General features: G+C 38.9%; 1 protein-coding gene across 19 annotated transcripts in view; it reads left to right on the forward strand.

Annotated features, from left to right (window-relative positions):
* Nucleotides 1-17,118, forward strand: part of KDM6A (lysine demethylase 6A) — a 150,564-nt gene that overhangs the window by 76,965 nt on the left and 56,481 nt on the right. For 17 of the 19 annotated variants that reach the window (XM_050334017.1, XM_050334019.1, XM_050334020.1 and 14 more), the window contains exons 6-7: nucleotides 5,299-5,419; nucleotides 14,737-14,791. In XM_050334017.1, coding sequence (XP_050189974.1) covers nucleotides 5,299-5,419; nucleotides 14,737-14,791 — 176 coding nt within the window. Of the gene's footprint in view, nucleotides 1-5,298; nucleotides 5,420-11,364; nucleotides 11,458-14,736; nucleotides 14,792-17,118 lie in introns of those variants that run through there. The other 2 variants (XM_050334033.1, XM_050334034.1) reach the window with 1 other exon arrangement.

Below are 17,118 nucleotides of genomic sequence, written 5' to 3' on the forward strand. Positions count from 1 at the left end.
CAGTGAGGATTCTGAGTCTGACTGGTTTGTCATCTGCTGGTTTACACTGGCTTCCATCAAGAGGGAGGGATGGAGTCCAAGTCTTGCTGTTGTGTCCTGGAATGGATTTAACACCCTCTGGATCCCACTGTGGTGCTCCAAGGCCAGCCTCCAGTGTTTCCAGTGACTGTCACCTTGCAAATTGCTGGACAATGTGTGTAAGAAAGACACAGGATTCCTTAGAAACACCTTGCAGAAGCTGAGATCAGTCACCCTTACTGCCTCATTTTAGGCTCCTTGCCCTGAGGCTCCTCAGTCCAGGGTTTCCTTACCAGCTGTAAAAATTGAGTATTGTGTAAAACTCACTCCTTCAGCACTGACCCTGAAAAAAGTCAAAGATGCAAGAGATGATCCAGACCCCTTTTTTCACCTCCATCATGGCTGAAGACAGAGCTGCCTGAGGAAAGTTGGTCCTCTCTGAGTGGAACTTCCTGACCCATCTGCAGTGATCCTGGCCAGAGCAGAAGCACTGTCATCATCACTCAGTAGCTGGATATCATGATTATCTAGGACGACCATCTCTGCTTCTGACTCTTCAGCTCAGATTCAAAATTGGATCTTGACATCAAGTTAACTTTCTTTTTGTTGTCTTTCTGTGATTGTACAGCAGACCACTTATTGGATTGATGAAAACTCTGCTAATGATAGGAAAAAACCGTACTCTCAGCTGCTGTTCTAACTAAGACTTTGCTGCTCAAAATATTTCACCATTCAGCTGTTGCAGTCCTGAGGACAGAGGAGTTGTAGCTGAAGACTGTAAAAGTATTTCATAAACTGCAGTGTCCTGAGTACTGCTGTGTATGTACATTTTGTTTATGTTCAGACTGTGGTTACCAGTTTCAAATAGGAATTACTCCATCATAGCTTCACATCACTTCCATTGAATGACATGAGGCTTAGAATAGGTGGTCAGAAAATTGAAAGAGGATAAGAATAAGAAAAAGGAAGTTTCACTCCAGCTGCATCAAGTGGCATATTAGAATAATGTTAGGTTCTTTTATTTTGTAGGCTCACTCTGATTTTCATGGTTTTTGTTTGAAACGTACAAAAGTGTTAACTTTTGAATAGTTAAATTGATGCTCGTTTATTACATTCTTTTGCCTAGTACAAAGCTGATTTTATTCACAGTCTATTCAAGCAAAGCCATCCAATAAAAGTCTTATGAGAGTTCACTAAATGTTTAATATAATCATCTATTAATTATTATTCATCTGGTTTCTTCACTTTCATAATGGTAGGCATTGTTGTATGGATTAGTGGGTGGGAAGATAGCTGCAGTATTGATTCTGGAAGTCTTGATTTAGAGATGAAGATTCATGTCATTTTTATTTTTCCTGAATTGCTCTAGCAGTGCTGTGTAAAAAGAAAGTCCAGAGCTGCTTTTCATCTCTCACAGTGTCTGTTTTCCAGTCCTGCTTTTCCATTTTGCTGAGTGTTAGATAGCCTTTCCTACCTGTTGGTAGAAATGCTCTCATTCCTGGAGAAAAATCCTTATTTGATTTTAATCCATTCTAGTAGCCTCAACCAACGTTGTTTCTCACCACACAGTTGTCAGTGTCATCAGGGAACAAAAGGAGAGTCATCTCTTGCTGAATTTGGACGACTGTCTTTTGTTTCTGCAGTACGAGGGCACCCGGCCATCGTTCAGTAATTTCTCCTGTGGACTCGTGTTTGTTTAGTCTGCTGAAGGAGTAAAATTAAAAGTTCTGTCTGTGCATGAAGGGCACTTAATTAGTGGTGGAGACTCACAACCTACTGGAGGAAGGCTCTGTGCCATCATCCCTGAAGGAGGACTCTGAAGCCAAGTTCTGCTTCATGTGTGACAGATCACGCAGCTGTTGGGTTGTGTCTGCTCCTCTGGTTTTGTTCAAACCATAAAAGAGCTTTGAGGGAAAACATCTGGGTAACTTGGATGCCTTGGATCCTCTAGATCCGTATCTTTCTGGATGTAAGCTTGAATAGAGAACAGAAATGGGATTAGTGATGTTTCAGAGAAAACAAAGATCTGTACAAGACTCAAGTGACTCAGCTGTATCTGGATGGCCCAACTGAACCCATCAAACAGATGAGCTGGGAAGAACTGAAGCTTCCAACAGTGGGCCATGTTCTCTCCTGTTTCCCTTTACTACCACAACACTTCCTCCTACTTTCCACATCCTTCTTGTGCCAACCTGTACCAAGCCCCAGTGTGTCTGTGTCGGGTGTTACCAACCCCTTTAAATTGAAATGGATGTCAGTGATGCTGCAGAGGTTTTGCTGTTGATGTAGTGAGGGACCAGGTCTGAAGCAGTGGGCATGGCAGTGGAAAACAGGCAATCCCAGAATAAAGCAGAGGTTTTTACTGTAGTCCATGTTCTGGATGTGTCCTGTATTCGTGAGGATGTTGCTATTTTGTTTAAATGTTTCTTGTAGGTGGAATTACATCAATAATAATTCAGCTATGATGTATAATTGCTTGTTTGTCTGTAAGAGTTAATGAGGAAAAGTCTTTTCACAGGTTGAGTATTTTATTCCATTAAAAAATTCAACTGACTATTTGAAATGAGGCTATAGTTACCAAATTAGACATGAGCAACTACCATTGGTAAAAATTGTTGAAAGTGCTCTTTCAGATTACTTCATTGGGGAAATTTTGAGGATGCCCCTTTTTACTGAAGTAGTGGAAGTAATTTCTATTTGTTATTATTTGTGTTTTTCATCCTGGAAAAACTACAAATTGTAAAATCAATATGGAATGAAGATGAAGACTAGAGTTAAGTAGAGGATAAAACCTGATTTTTAGTTAGTTTAGTCTGCACAGAGATAAACCATACACAAACCTTGGAGGGGTGCAGACCAGCAGGTTCTGTGCTGAATGGGACACAACCTTTTCATGTTGTCCACTGATTACAGTTTACTGGTTTGTAGGTGCTGTGCTCCTCTGTAAGACTGGGGTAGGCAACATTCTTGTGTTTTTTTGAATGAAAGCATACATTCAAACTAAATTTCAAAGCTGTCCTTATAAGTCTTTTATTATTTTTGTCGGGTTTTTTGACTCTATTGCTCAACTGTGGCGATAAATAATATTTCCTGTTCTGTAAGTAAGAGACTACAGGAATATTTTTGTCTCTTACAGATTCTCTTAAGCTTTTTAGAAATCCACCTTTCTGTAATTTTTGCAACTGGGACATGACATAGGAGAAATAAATACAGAAATACTATTTTCTGACCAAGGAAGATAGCTAAAAGGAAGAATGCCAAGTTCCCAAAGTGTCTATGAGCATGGTCACAATCTCTGTTAGAGAACTGCAGTGTCTGTATTCTTGATTTTTGTTGTGACTTGGATAAGACAGTGGTTTTCATCTTTTTTTAGAACTTAGGATACCATCTTTGAACAAGATAAAAACAATGGATTTTAAATACCAGTGACTGACATACCGAGTGCCATATTAGAGTTAAGACAAGAAATGCAAATACATAATCACAGAATCTTTCCTTTGGCAGAACAAAAGCCTGGCTTAAAATCTGTGCTGGCACTTAGTGATCAGTCCAGTCTTTGGCTTTCCAGTTTGAGCAGGGTTCTTGTAGGTGGTGATGAATGTACTGTTACAAGACATGGATCCTTGTTTGTTTTGAGTTCAGTGTCGACTCTGAGGTGATTCACCACCACCCATCTGATTCCAAGGAGGTTTGGTTGAGATGTGAGAGACTGCTTAGCCTGGTACAGGTTTGTCCCTTTAGCTCTTCACCTGCTCATTTTCCTTGTGTAGGCAGAAAAGTAGGGTACTGGGTAAGGAACATCTCTCTGAAGGGTTGTAATAAAGGAAGCTTCAGTTCCACAATAGAAATGTAATACTTTTTCTAAGCCCATCTGCTCTTAACTTCTATTTAAAGAAGTGAAATAATGCTTTAGGTACAAACAGTTGTTGCATTGTCTAGAGGAAGTTCTGTACCTTTGGCTCACCATCAGTGAGAAAAAAGCCTGTAAGAATTTTACAGCAGAAGCATTTTTGATGATGAATTAAAAAATTATCATTGATGTGTTTTGTAAATAAAAAAGTCTATGAAAAAATATTAATAGAATTTCCCATTTGCAGCTGCTGACCTTTTTTTTCCTCATAAATGATACTGCACTTGGAGAGTAGCAGTTAAGTCAGCGTTCCTAAGCAGTGTGTGATTTTAGGCACTGTGGTCAGTTCTTCTCCAGTGTCCCTGTGGGAACAGCTCTCTGCACAGGCTGTCCTGTCACCTGTCTACTTGGCCTCGAACTCTAAGTTTCTCTGGGACAGCAGATTGGACTGTGCTCTCCGGCCTGGGAGCTCAAACCTACCTTAAATTGGGACTGGTTTTGATTTCGGAATTGTTGTGTGAGCAGTGGTGTATGTGAAGGTATTTTGTTTCAACCTGTCATTGGATTTCAGGCAACAATGAGTCTTAGCTTCTTTCTCAATTCCTCTGTGACTTTAATTCTGTTAACTTTTAGTTGCATTTCAGCTGTCCCAGTTTTATGCAGTTGGCCTGAGAGACAACACAGTCCTGTTTAGAGCCACGTTGTTTCTGCTCCCAGATAGAGTTGCTAGATGGCATTTTTGTTTTGTCTGGTATGGTGCTATCATTAAGAGGGGCACGTGAGAGAGGATTTGAAGGTAGGGAAGCAGTATCAGAGCCATCTTCACCTATGATGGGAATGTGAAAGCAAGGTACAGAGGGCAGGAAGTGGCAGGCTTTTGTATCTGTGTTCTCCTGGAAGTAATGGAGCAGTAGGTGTTAGTTGAGTCCCTGCATGGCGCTGGTGCTAGGAAAGGGAGGAGAAAGTGGAAGAAGGAGCAGGTTGGTGCAGTGGGAGGAGATGTGCCTGATCTCTCCTAGGCCCTCTGTTCTCCTGCTGCTTCTGCACTGTTGGAATCCAGAACAACCTGGCTGTTGGCAGTGACATGAACGATCCCTGTATTGTATTGTTCTGAAGTTGCACTAGTTCGTGAGTCATCCTTTCTGAAATATCAGGTGTGATACTGTATTTCATGCAGCATATTACTTTCTCTAAATTAATAGAAAAGATTAGACTTTCAAATACACCAGGATATCTGGAGTACAGAATTACCCAATCTTTGAAGAATCAAAAGCCATGCACCAAAAACGTTACTTGTAAACCATTATTTTGATATGTTCTTCTGCAACACTGGTTTCTGATCCACTTTCTGTTAGCCATATATAAATAACATTGATTATAAAGTAATACTTGAGTAAAAAATAACTTTTTAATCTGTGTTTTTCTTTCAGGGCAATTAAAGCATTTCAGGAGGCGCTTTACGTTGATCCCAGCTTTTGTCGAGCCAAGGAAATTCATTTGCGACTTGGGCTTATGTTCAAAGTGAACACAGACTATGAGTCTAGTTTAAAGGTAGGTTTGAGTCCTTCCAAATCGAATTAACATTTCCTGCAAGTTGTGTTGCATCTTAAAACTGGAATACATAAGGACAGAGCAGTTAAACACCACCTGCTATAGAAATAGAAGTGCTTTGGTGTGAAGTGTCTCTAAACAGAATAAGGATCAGATCTGAGGTGTTTGAGGTGCTACATATACCCAGAAGAGTCCAGCAGTATTACCTATGAGCACTGATATTCCAGAAGACCAAAAATTCAGTGTGGTTAAATTAGTGAACTGCATGGGGAGACTGAGGATATACAGAAAGTTGAAGTAAGAAATAAAAGAATTAGCAGCTTGGATTACTTGATGATTTTTTTTTTAATTATTATTATTTTTATTTTTTGTTTCTGTTTTTTTCCCTGTTGTCAACTGGAAGTTCTTAAAATTAGGAAAATAGAAAATTTTCATGCAAAATAATGTTCTCATATTTTTATATCATTTTTGCTTTTCTAGTAGTTAATAATTCTTTTGTTTCCTGGTTTGAGAGTCAGTTTCTAAGGCAGTATTTTCTGGCTAATTAGTTGGATGTTATTTGTGGTAATACAGCACTTTGTTTCTTCTGTACTTCTTCAGATTTTTTACTGCTTACATTCTGGTTTGGTTTCTGATTATAATCTGTCATTTTATCTCCCTCCATTTAACAAATTTGCCCATTTTTTGCCTTCTTGGCCTCTAAATTTAGCTCTGTGTGTCTTGGAGAAATGAAGTGGTTTTTAACAGAGCTGCATATGCTAGGAAATAAACCTGCAGGGCTGAGAATTTTGTAATTAAGTGTAATTTATAACCATATTTCTGCATATTAATCTTTCCCAAAACCTACTGAAAGCATTACATTTTTTGATGTCAAGAATCTCGTGGCACCCTTTCTTGTTTTTCTGGAAGTGATATTTGCAAGGCCGTCAGAATCACGTTGTGCAAGGTTTGAAAGAGTAGAGTGCTTTTCTCAATTTTTCCTTCCAGTATTGGTGATAGTGGGAACTATTTCTCTCATCAGGCTTCCTTTTTCATCCAGAGTCCAAGGTTTCACCTGCAGAGACGGGTAGAGTTGGAAGTTGTGATAGTTGGAGAGGATGATTCTGCCCAGGAGTAGGAGAGATGATGTGCAGTGAATGGTGGAAGAGAGCATGGGGAGGCAGAGGTGGATCACTCTGTTGGGGAAGGGATTATGTGCGAGTTTGGGTGGTTCTACTGCCTTAAACTTAGGGATAGATTTAGTGTGTCCTGATGGGTAGGGAATAAAAGAAATGCTGAAGTACTTTTTGGTTTTATTTTTAAAGAAGTTGGGACAAAAGATTCAATTTTCAGGAAGGTAGTCATGTTTTAATCAAGTAGTAGAAGAAACTTCTGCATTTTAATTTTTTATACAAATTGATCAAGAAATAGATAACCTTTTCCTGTTGTGCCATAAAATTTGCAATTCTATCAGTGAATCAAGTATTTAAATAGATTCTATGATAATTCAATCTAAATAATTTACTGTGTTTGACGTTCACAACTTTGCAAAATAAATCAGTCCCTTATTACAAGGTTTTTGAGCATACCAAACTCAAATTTGCAAAGCACCAGCTACAAATAGGAAAAACACCAAAGTAGTATTTTGAAAATAGAAAAAAAAATTTTTAGTGCAAAATTATCATGATTCTGTTGCTTTTGTGTGGTTAAATCACAAAAACAAAATGCAGCAACAAAAGCAACTTACCCTGGGGTGGCAGAGGGACGGTCAGACCTTCAGTTTCTGGTTTGCTTCCTTTGCTGTGGAGGTTGCAATCCTTAGAAGAGAATAACAGGGAGGAACAAGAAAGAAAAGACTAAGTGGAGCAATCCACTCAGTCCTGAACAGATTCAGCTGTTTTCAGTTCAGCTCAACTGTGGATTTAAGGTAGAGTCTGGAGACTGATCTACTTTGAAAACAGGATATTACTGATTGAAACATACCAGTTTATACATCACGATATGTCCACTGAGGAGTCGACTGCAAGTAGAGCAAGCGGGGCAGTAGCTTCTTTAAAAGCCAGTCTGACTGAGATTAACAAAAAACACCTTGAGCCAGAGCTCTGAGTGACAAGAATATGAGAGGCAAGTCAGAAAATGCTTCCTTAGCGAAGAGAACGAAGCAAAGTCCTGGTGCAGTGGTTATGCACAAGCATGGGGAGAATAAAATGAGGAAGGCATATGGTGAAAGAGTGTGAAAGGATGTTTTCACACAATGTCTGTCACGTTCTCTGACTATCTCATCTTTTCACAAAAGAGAGATAAGTAACCCAAAGCAATGAAAAGACACGTTTGTCTTGTACCTTTTTTTTTTTGTTTTGTGGATCTTTTTAAAAGGATCCAGGATTTTAGAGGACAGTTATTGGGTTTTAGGGTCCAGACTGACAGTGACTGGCCTTGAGCAAAGACGCTTTCCTGGGGCTCTTTGCCCACTTTGAGCTCCCCGTTTACGCTGAGGCAGAAAGTGGAAGTAACTTTTTGTCTGGTATTCGCTTGTGACTGCTCAGGATTTCACAGATTGTACCAACGTTGCATTAATGTACTTTGAAATATCATAATGTTTTTGATGGTATTTAAACATTCATGTTAAGTCTGTAATTGCTAAGAATAAACCATTGCCAACAGATGAGTCATTGTCAGTAAGAGTCATTGTCAGTAAGAGTCTTCAGGCAAAGGGGGAAGATGGGAGTCTGAAGGTCATATATTCCATGTTTTTTTCAATTTTAGAGCATTAACATAAATCATCTTGTATTTTATGTAAGCAATTTAAGCACAAAATTAATTTTTACTATTTTAAGATGTTGATGATCAAGATAATTGCTAGAGTGCTGTTTAACAAGCATAAAATCAACTCCCAGTGTTTTTTCAAAATCAATTACTGCTTTTGCATGTTTTTAACATTGCTGCAGTTAAGACTTGCAAATTACTGTGAGAACCCTTGACTGCTCCGCTATCCCATTGCCATAAACTCTGGCAAGAACACCAGTGCTGTTGAAAATTACTTGGCCTTCGGGCTTACATTAAGGGAAAAAGAACAGTGTCCCTTCTGGTTGAGAAGAAAACAGTCCTTGTGTAACATGACAGCTGGGGCAGCGTTACCTTGAGAGGTGATACACCAAAGCTGAATTTGCCCCATTCATCAGAAAAGTGCAATTAATTCCAAAATCAACTGGCAGTGAGTTGGGGGATGGATTTTTTTTTTTTTTTTTAATTGATTACTGTGTCAGCAAGATGCTGTTCAGGTTTACCACGCAGTCCCAACCTTTTCACAGTTTGCTACATGTCCTGGTGACCCTTCCTGTTCACCGTATCCTACAAATGGCACCAGGAATGTTATGTTTAGTGGTGGTAGCTGTGGTGGCACCGTGATATCTGAGAGGACAGTGTAGAATTTGTACATAAGGGAAAAAAGAAATATTAGTTTGTTGTATCTGATGGAGTGATAACACTGAGGGAGTGGTGCAGGGGAGGGGGTTTCATTCTGGGAAATTCGTTCTGGGAGAAAAAGGTTGGAGATTTTTGGTGGTGGATTGTGTGGGGTTTTTTGTTGGATTTTGTTTGTTCTGTGGGTTTTTTTTTTTTTAATAGGTGGTCAGTAGGAATGCTGGACACGACCAGGTTATTTTGTGGCAAACCGAGAAATGGTTTGCCATGGGAATTTTATTTGGTTTTCACATGTTAAAGGTGCATCCTGTACCCGGTAACAAAACCCTTAAAAAAATGAGAACTAAATCTCTCATGTTTTCGATTATCTGCCTTTTAGTAGAAATAATGATTCTGCCTTTCAATTACAAAAATTTTTCTTCGTTTTTTATACACAAAACAGTTATTCCAGGAGATTGCTTCAGGCTTATGCTTTCATCTTGCCCGTAAATCATCAATTTAAATATAATTTAAATTTTTTAATTATTCTTCTTAAAGGTTCTCATTTGTTAGTAATGTTAAAACACGCTGCTTACATTAGGATAAGGAAAAGGCTGCAAAAGAATTAAAATTTATTGGGAAAATGTGCATGAATTGTATGCATATGCATGAAATACGAAGAAGTTAAATACTGATATACAGATGAACAGCTTGAAGTACTTATTTATAATCAGTCAGACACTTTTCCATCCCTTATTCAAATATTTCTCCTGTATATGTATCTTTATGAAAGATATTGTTAGCTACTGCAGCTATTGTATGCCCACATGTAGCTGTTGTAGACATATCATTCATTTTTTATGTACTTTTTCTGGGTAATAAGTAAGCAAATATTTATTAAAGTGAAAATTTGTGATTTCAAGCCTTCAAGTGCTGTTTCACCACCTAGTTATCTTCCATGTGGGCTTAGATTAGTAATTTTTAAGTGTAAACATTGGACATTGAAATCTTCTGTATTTATTTCTAGTTATTAAAGAAAAATTAACTAGTCTAAATGAATACACTTATGAGAAGTTTTAGTTGCATATGTCTAGTTTTATGCCTGTAATTCTACCAGAAACAGCTGCTCTTTTTTTAATGTAAAAAACAAAGTAAAGGGCTTCAGCTCTTGCAAGGTGGATATCCAAGATTTCACATGAAAAGCATTCTGTGGAAAGCAAGATGAAATGAGTCAAAAGATTATTTTAATTAAAATGTAAGTGGATGGAAAGCAGCATTTGGGAATGAAATTGCTCTCCAGGTCTTTGTAGTTTGCATGGGTGGGGGGAGGAAGAGACACAGGCAAGAAGTAAAACCATGCACGTTTTTTAATGTAACGTGGCCCTGTAGTCAAACTGCAGGAGAGTTATGAGTGTGACTGGTTTTGACAGTGGGTGTTGATATCACATTGCCTGACCTACAGACTGTTTTCTTTTGTTCACTCTTACCTGGTTTTGCTTGGGGTTTTGGCTGTCATGATAACGAGGAGGAGCAAGTGCTGAAGTTGAATTTATGTGCTACGTGACATCTTTGGTCATTTGGGAGGTGGGGAAGAACAAACCATGAGGAGATGAAATCAAGTTGATTCAGAAGCTGAGCATTCAAGTCCTAAGGAGTATTTTTGCTGGTGCACTTTATTCATGGACCTTCTTTCTCCTGGTGAGAGGTGTCTCAGTCCAGGCTGGTCCAGGTTTATGAGGTGTAACTCCAAGGTTGGCATTCAGGGCTTACAGTAATAGTTGTGTGGGCACAGCTTCCCGGCAGGGACTGAGCTTTCTGTGCAGCCTGGGCGGCTGTGGGGGCTGGAGGCAGAGTCCTGAGACGACCCCAGCTCCGGGCGGATCAGCTCCGCGGCGATGCCGGGGATGCAGCAGCGGTGGCAGACTTCCAGTCATCCCGTTTCCCTGTGGCATTTTGTTGCTGCTGGCAGCCTTTCAGGCTCCTAAAGCAGGAATAGCTAAATTCTGATGTTGCAGAAATAATGTATGAAACGTGCAGGCAGCGGTGAGCGTGGAGATGGCTTTGTGAAAATCGCTGTGTAAGATGCTGATCAGTAAATGCAGATGCAGCCTTCTTTTGGCCGGTGAAAACACAGCTTGTGGGATTGTTCTGCTTGAAAATATTGTTTCTCTTCGGGCTAGTCAGAATAAGAGATTTTTCAGAGCACAGTGCTGCTATTCAGTGTGCGTTGTATATGTGGCCTTTGTTTCCTCTGTCCTCAAGCAGCTTTGTTCTGCCCTGTCTGTGAAACAGTTTTCTCCCAGTCTTTTTTTTTTTTTGAATGTTGGACAAAAGTAACCGAGTGTTTACACTACACAAACCTTCATCTTATGAGCTGAATTCGTTCTGATCTCAGAAGGCACTGGAGAGCAGCACGATGAGCTGCTGCAGCAGCGCTATAGACGTGTCCTCTCCTGACCTTCTCCCCTGGTCCCAGAGATCCCTGGCAAATGGAGGCTTGGCTCGCTGCCCTGGCTGGTTATGCAAGGCTTTCCGTGTCCTACTTATCTGAACAAAGGCTGCTCTGAGGAACACGGGCATCACACCTAGGTCACATAGGCAGAAAAAGCCATCTCCTGACAGAATTTCACTGAGTCATGATGGAGCTTTGCTTCATGGTAAGTCGGTGAGAATTGTCAGGTTTCAGATGATGGCTTGCCTTGCTTGCTAAATAAATGCAGAACCGAGAGCTATTAGACTTGCTGATGTCATCCTGGAGAGGAGGAGGGAGTAGAATCACTGTTTTGAGGTCTCAGGTTTGGATGTAAACAGAGACAGTATTAAAATCTTGCACTGAGAAGAAAACAGTTCGTTTTTTGTTGATCATTTGTTGATTAAAGAAACAACGAAAACTTGGGCACTTGTCCCTTAAATTGCAAAGAATTGGTCTTAATTCTAGTAGTGATAACATGTTAATGTAACCTAAGTCGGTGTCAGATTACTGTTATTTTACTGCCAGACCTAATGCTTTCATCAGTTCTGTTTATATGGAATCCACTGTTCCTCTGATCCATGGAAAGGTTACCTGCAGAATCGTTTCCACAATCAGAGGCAAGTCAAGGACTGTAGATAACTGTGCAATTACAGATGGCTACAAATCAAGGTGATCCAGGACCTGATGATATTGAAAGGTCTTGTCTAGCCTGAGCCATTCGGTGATTGTGGCTGGAGTCGCAGCCCTTGAAAGAGAGGCTGTTGGTTTTTAACATTCAGAACGATGCCTTCTAGGTAAATCCTCTTACCCGGGATTTGAATTTCTATAGACTGCTGTCTGCCTTGAGGTATTGTGTGTCGTCTCTGAGCTGCAGCGGCCTCTCCTGCATAACAACTATTCCACACAGCAGCAGCAGCCTCAGTGCTGCAATATTTGAGAGAGGTGCAGATGTTTGCCAGCCGCTGCTGTTGGTTGCAGAAATGGAAGTTGGAAATTATTCCCTTTCTTTTTTATTTATTTTTTTTATTGTGATTAGTGGATCTGCTTTTGGCTGATGAGGTTGATGTGTTAAAATGCATGCATGGGTTTTGTTTTGGTTTTTTTTTGTCTGATTTGGAATACTTAACGGGGAGCTATGTATTATTTATCCGGCAAGAGGTGTAGGTTTGCTCATGTATGTGCATTTCAGAGGTTCTTGGTTTGAAAGGTTCTGGGGTTTCTGTGGATTGCTTTTAATTGTGGTAATTGTTTCGTGCAAATGGTGTATTTTTCTGTAGTTCCTGCTTTGGTTTATCAGTTTATTTACTGTTTGTAGCTCAGTGAACAGTCCTAGTAAAAATTTACTACACTTAAAAAATTTACAGGATGTGGATTTTAAAATACAGAACTCGGCGAATGCAGCAGTGGAAATTTAAATTTTTAGGAGGCATTGCTGAGAATATTCATGCTTTTTTTTTGTACTGTATGTCACTGATACTGTTGGCATATTTATATATTAAAATGGTTCCATTTTCTTATATGGTTGCCTGCCTTCTCTCAGTGAGTCTCTCTGCAATAACCCTCCTGAAAAGCTCCTACAAAACAGTTGTCAATTGTTTCTCTTTAGATCTGCTTATTTTTTATAATAGCATTGCTAGGTGAGAGCAGATCTGTTCCTTTCTGCTTTAGCTTCTCATAGTAATTGTAAGTGACAGTGCAAGATGACACATCTGTACCAGAAGGATTTTGTACCTTTTAGATCGAGAATACTCAGTGTACAGGCCAGAGTGTTTTTTTTCTTCTTCTTCTTTTGTCAGGTAAAATGCAATTTAAAATAGAGCATTTTATTTTTATTTAGTCCTTTTTTTTCTTTAAAGTTGCCTGCTTAGTAGAGTCACTATGGTAACAGACTAAAGGATGTCTCTGAGGCACTCAACCTGCATTGCAATGTAAGTGAGGGGAGACTGTAAGTTGTCTGTCTGCTGAACAGTAGAAAAAGGAACAGGCACAGCAGAGAAATAAGATAATACTTATAAACTATTATTTACTGCTTGCTCTAAGGTTAAAAAGTGACTTCACAAGTAAAACATATGTGAGTTCACCAGGTTTTGTGCTCGCTTCTGGGGATGACATTGATGAAATGTTCATTAAAAGTCATAAATTTGTGTTATCATTCTACTTGAGTTTGTTTTCTTCTTAAAGGCTATTATATATTGCTAATGATGGTGGAAGTCAGTGAGGAGTGAGCTGCATCAGTGTGTGCCTCACAGAGCTCATTAAAGCCATCAGCATTCTTTTTATACTGTGTTATGGACAATACATTAATTTTCTAATATTTTTTTCAGTTAAAATTAGGGCTTCTTAGATATTTGTTTGTCTGTTAAACTCTTACAAGTCTCTGAGATGTGTGTTACATAGACATGCTATACACAAGGTATTATTAGCACGTGAGGGAAGGTGGGTAGTATCTGGTAGCTCTGAGTGTGACAATACTGAAAGGGATTTGTATATACATTAATAAGGATTATGTTTTTCTTCCCAGCTGCACCAGGAAGCTCTTGATGCCACCTAGTTTGGCATCCTGAATAGTCAGACCTAAAATACCATTTTTGTGCTAGCAAAACAAAATATACTAAAGCATCAGTCATGTTTTGGGTATTAAAAGCCACCTGAAACTGCATTTTGCAGATAACTCTATTTATTAACAGCAGTTCTCTGTTGTTTTAATACATTAATCCAATTTCTACACCGTGTAGGGATTTTCTCTGAATTTTATGGAAGAGTTCAGAGGCGCTGGAGTTTCTGTGCCTGTTCCATTGGTTTTAACACACTTGTCTCTCAAACTGTGAATAGTGATCAGTGGATTAACATGACATTTGTGAAGTGATTGCTCCCATCCAGACAGATAGACTTCATTGCTCTGCTTTTGTGACCTTCTTTCTAGAAGAGTGCAATATTTGCCTCAGAACTTAGAGGCTTTACAATCTATAATGTTTAACTGAAGTTATCTTAATACCTGAAGAAGCAGATGTAAGAACTTAGGAACTCCTTCTGAACTCGTGTTTTATGATAAAGATATTTGTATTAAGTGCTTTTTGACAAGAGTTCAGTTTTTAAAGGCTTAAAATCACTGAATTTGAGGGAAGAGCGTTCTATTTTTTCTAGATAGACAAGTGGAGAGCTTTGCTATTTCTTTCCACGACAGACCATTCATTGGGTGCCATCGTTCTTCCAGGTGCTGTCCCAATGGTTTTGTGAAGATGACTGTTGCCATCTTACATCACTACAGGCATTGTTGTGGTTGCAATAAAAAAAAAATTTACTTTCCTCTGGTAAACAGTTGAACAGAAATTGAAAATGGTTTTCTTTTAAGACACGTGGTAAAATGCAGTATTGATTTTCAAGTACAAAATTGATTTACTTTGCCAAAGTGTGCTAGTGTTACTTTGTTTGAAAAAGCAAATAATTCTTTTTTTTTTTTCAGCATTTTCAGTTAGCTTTGATTGACTGCAATCCCTGCACTTTGTCTAACGCTGAAAGTAAGTAACCTATAAGTATTTCCATTTATTTTGGTGTGGATTTTTTTTTAAGTCTTATGCTTACAATTGCATCAATTTTTAATGAACCAATTCTTCAAAATCAAAAGAGGTACTGAAAGGCAAAAAAGGTACTGAGAAACGGAGACTACAGAACCTCTCTCCATCTATCAGTGGAGACAGATGTTCCAGTAGAATTGGGGATTGTTTTAGTAAATGGAATAAGTAAAACTTGAGGCTTAGCTTGCTCATTGCTCTGAAGGCTTGAATTCTGGAGGAAACGTACAATTTGACTGGTTTTTTATTTATTTATAAACACAGTGTTTGTGCCATGGCACACATTTAAGAGTTATTATTTAAAACTTTGTAGAATCTTGATGATTTGTCGATTTTCAGTGGTTGTTTTCATGCCATTTAAACTTATGGACCTAAAATTCAGCATCAGTCCTAAGCTGTAGAAATAAGAAAAAGTAATAAACTAATTTGATTTTTTATTTAGTTGCCAACCATATATTAGTCTGTACTTGAACATGTCAGTCTTCAGTGCAGTGTGATCTGTCATGTGCAGCATGTATTGCAGGCTGTTACAGAGCATCCTGCAGGTGTTTACCCATAGTCAGTGGAATTCTTATGCAAGGATAAGTGTATGTTCCTGCATGTTTTGGAGTCTGTAGGAATTTAAAGGCATAGAGTTGTGAAGGAAATTACTCCTTCAGTTTTTGAGGTACCTTCATGCTGTTGAGCTTAAGGTATCTCCTAAGTCTCCCTTCAGAAGCATTGGATAAAATATTTAAAAGCATTTCTCTTAGAAGTGGGTGGACTTCTGAATATTCTATCAGCAAGGGCATTGAAAGGGAGTTTGTTTACGTGGGTGAAACCACTGGCTCTATCAGCACTGAGGAGACAGCTGTGCTCCAAGGTCTTCTTCAAAGCTTTGTCTCACTTATCAGGAACAGGCACAGATAATTCTGTCAAAATTTGCAGAATCCTCCCTAAGTCAATAGGCTTTTATTGTTTTTCTACCAGACACGTGATTCTTTAATTACATTTCACGTTTTTTCCTATTGTTTCTCACTGAGTTTATCAGTTTTCACTGTATCTCTGAGTTTTTGTAAGGTTTTCCTAACCCTTCCCCCACAGCCCCACTGCCCCATGGCAACATTACTTGAGTGTGTTCCTTGCAGAAATTTTTGAGTATTAAGCATGTCTTCTTCCTACTTGGGCAATCTCTAATGTGATACCTTTAATTTCTTCCCCCTGCAAGGCCTGACTTTGCTTTGGAGTTTCACACTGAAAGGGTTTTGTTATGGGGGGAAAAAATAAAGAGAAATTTTTTTAGATGATGAACTCCTGAAACAAAAGCAGGGTTTTTTCTTTCATCAGTACAGAGTGAAGTTTGACGATGTGGTGAACATAATGGGTGTGTTATGTGTCCTTTAGCAAAGAGCACAAAAAGTTTATTAAAATTTTAGGTGATGCATTTCACTCTGACCTGGTTTCCAGAGTGCACCCGGCTTTCTTCTTTATAGTGAGGGACAAAGCAGTGCACAAAGGGAGATTTTCCCCTCCCTTATGACCCAGACAGAAACCCTGAAACGCCAAATTACCTGTACGGTAATTTGGTGTCACACTATTCTGTAGCTTCTAGGGAAGGGAATCTGAGTAATTGAAACAAATTGAGCTTGGCTCAAACACAGGTATTTCATTACTTGTAATGCTCAAGAACATCGGGCAGAAGTCTGTCTCGGAGGAACTTTTCTTTCCTCATCAAAACAGAATAAGGATTGCGTTCATCTCAATTAGCTTTAGCTCTCTCCCATTCCACGGCTGGTCTAGGGTAGCAGTTCTCAAGCCTTTTCTGTAATGATTTGAGCAGCATGAGGATAATTCTCCCTCTGGTTTTACTCCTAAACAACTTTCATTTTTCTTTCTCTAGCCAGCAATTTCCTTGCCTCCTAGAGATGCTGGTAATATTATGGCATTCTGTGCAATTTGTGTGAGGAATTGAAGGTGCTTAACAGTAACGATCAGAATATCATCTGTAATTAACACTTTGAGTTCAGTTTCACAGGGGAGAGACAATACCTGAAAAGGAGGAAAAAGAAATCTAAATTTAAGCTGGCAGTGTATGCCATAGTTTTCTGTTCCATATCCCAGACAGTCTGTCTCTCTGCAGTTGAATGAAAATCTTTATTTCTGAATCAGTTATGTACAGAAAATATTTACCTGTGTTCTCTTATTGTGCATCTCTGCCTAAAGAGATTTTATTGCTAAATTTATCGAAAGGTTAATGGACTCTGTGTTTCAGAATACAGATAAAATCCATGAGC

This window comes from Myiozetetes cayanensis, unplaced genomic scaffold (assembly GCF_022539395.1).
Source record: "Myiozetetes cayanensis isolate MyiCay16 unplaced genomic scaffold, myiCay2020 scf5-8, whole genome shotgun sequence".
NCBI lineage: Eukaryota > Metazoa > Chordata > Aves > Passeriformes > Tyrannidae > Myiozetetes > Myiozetetes cayanensis.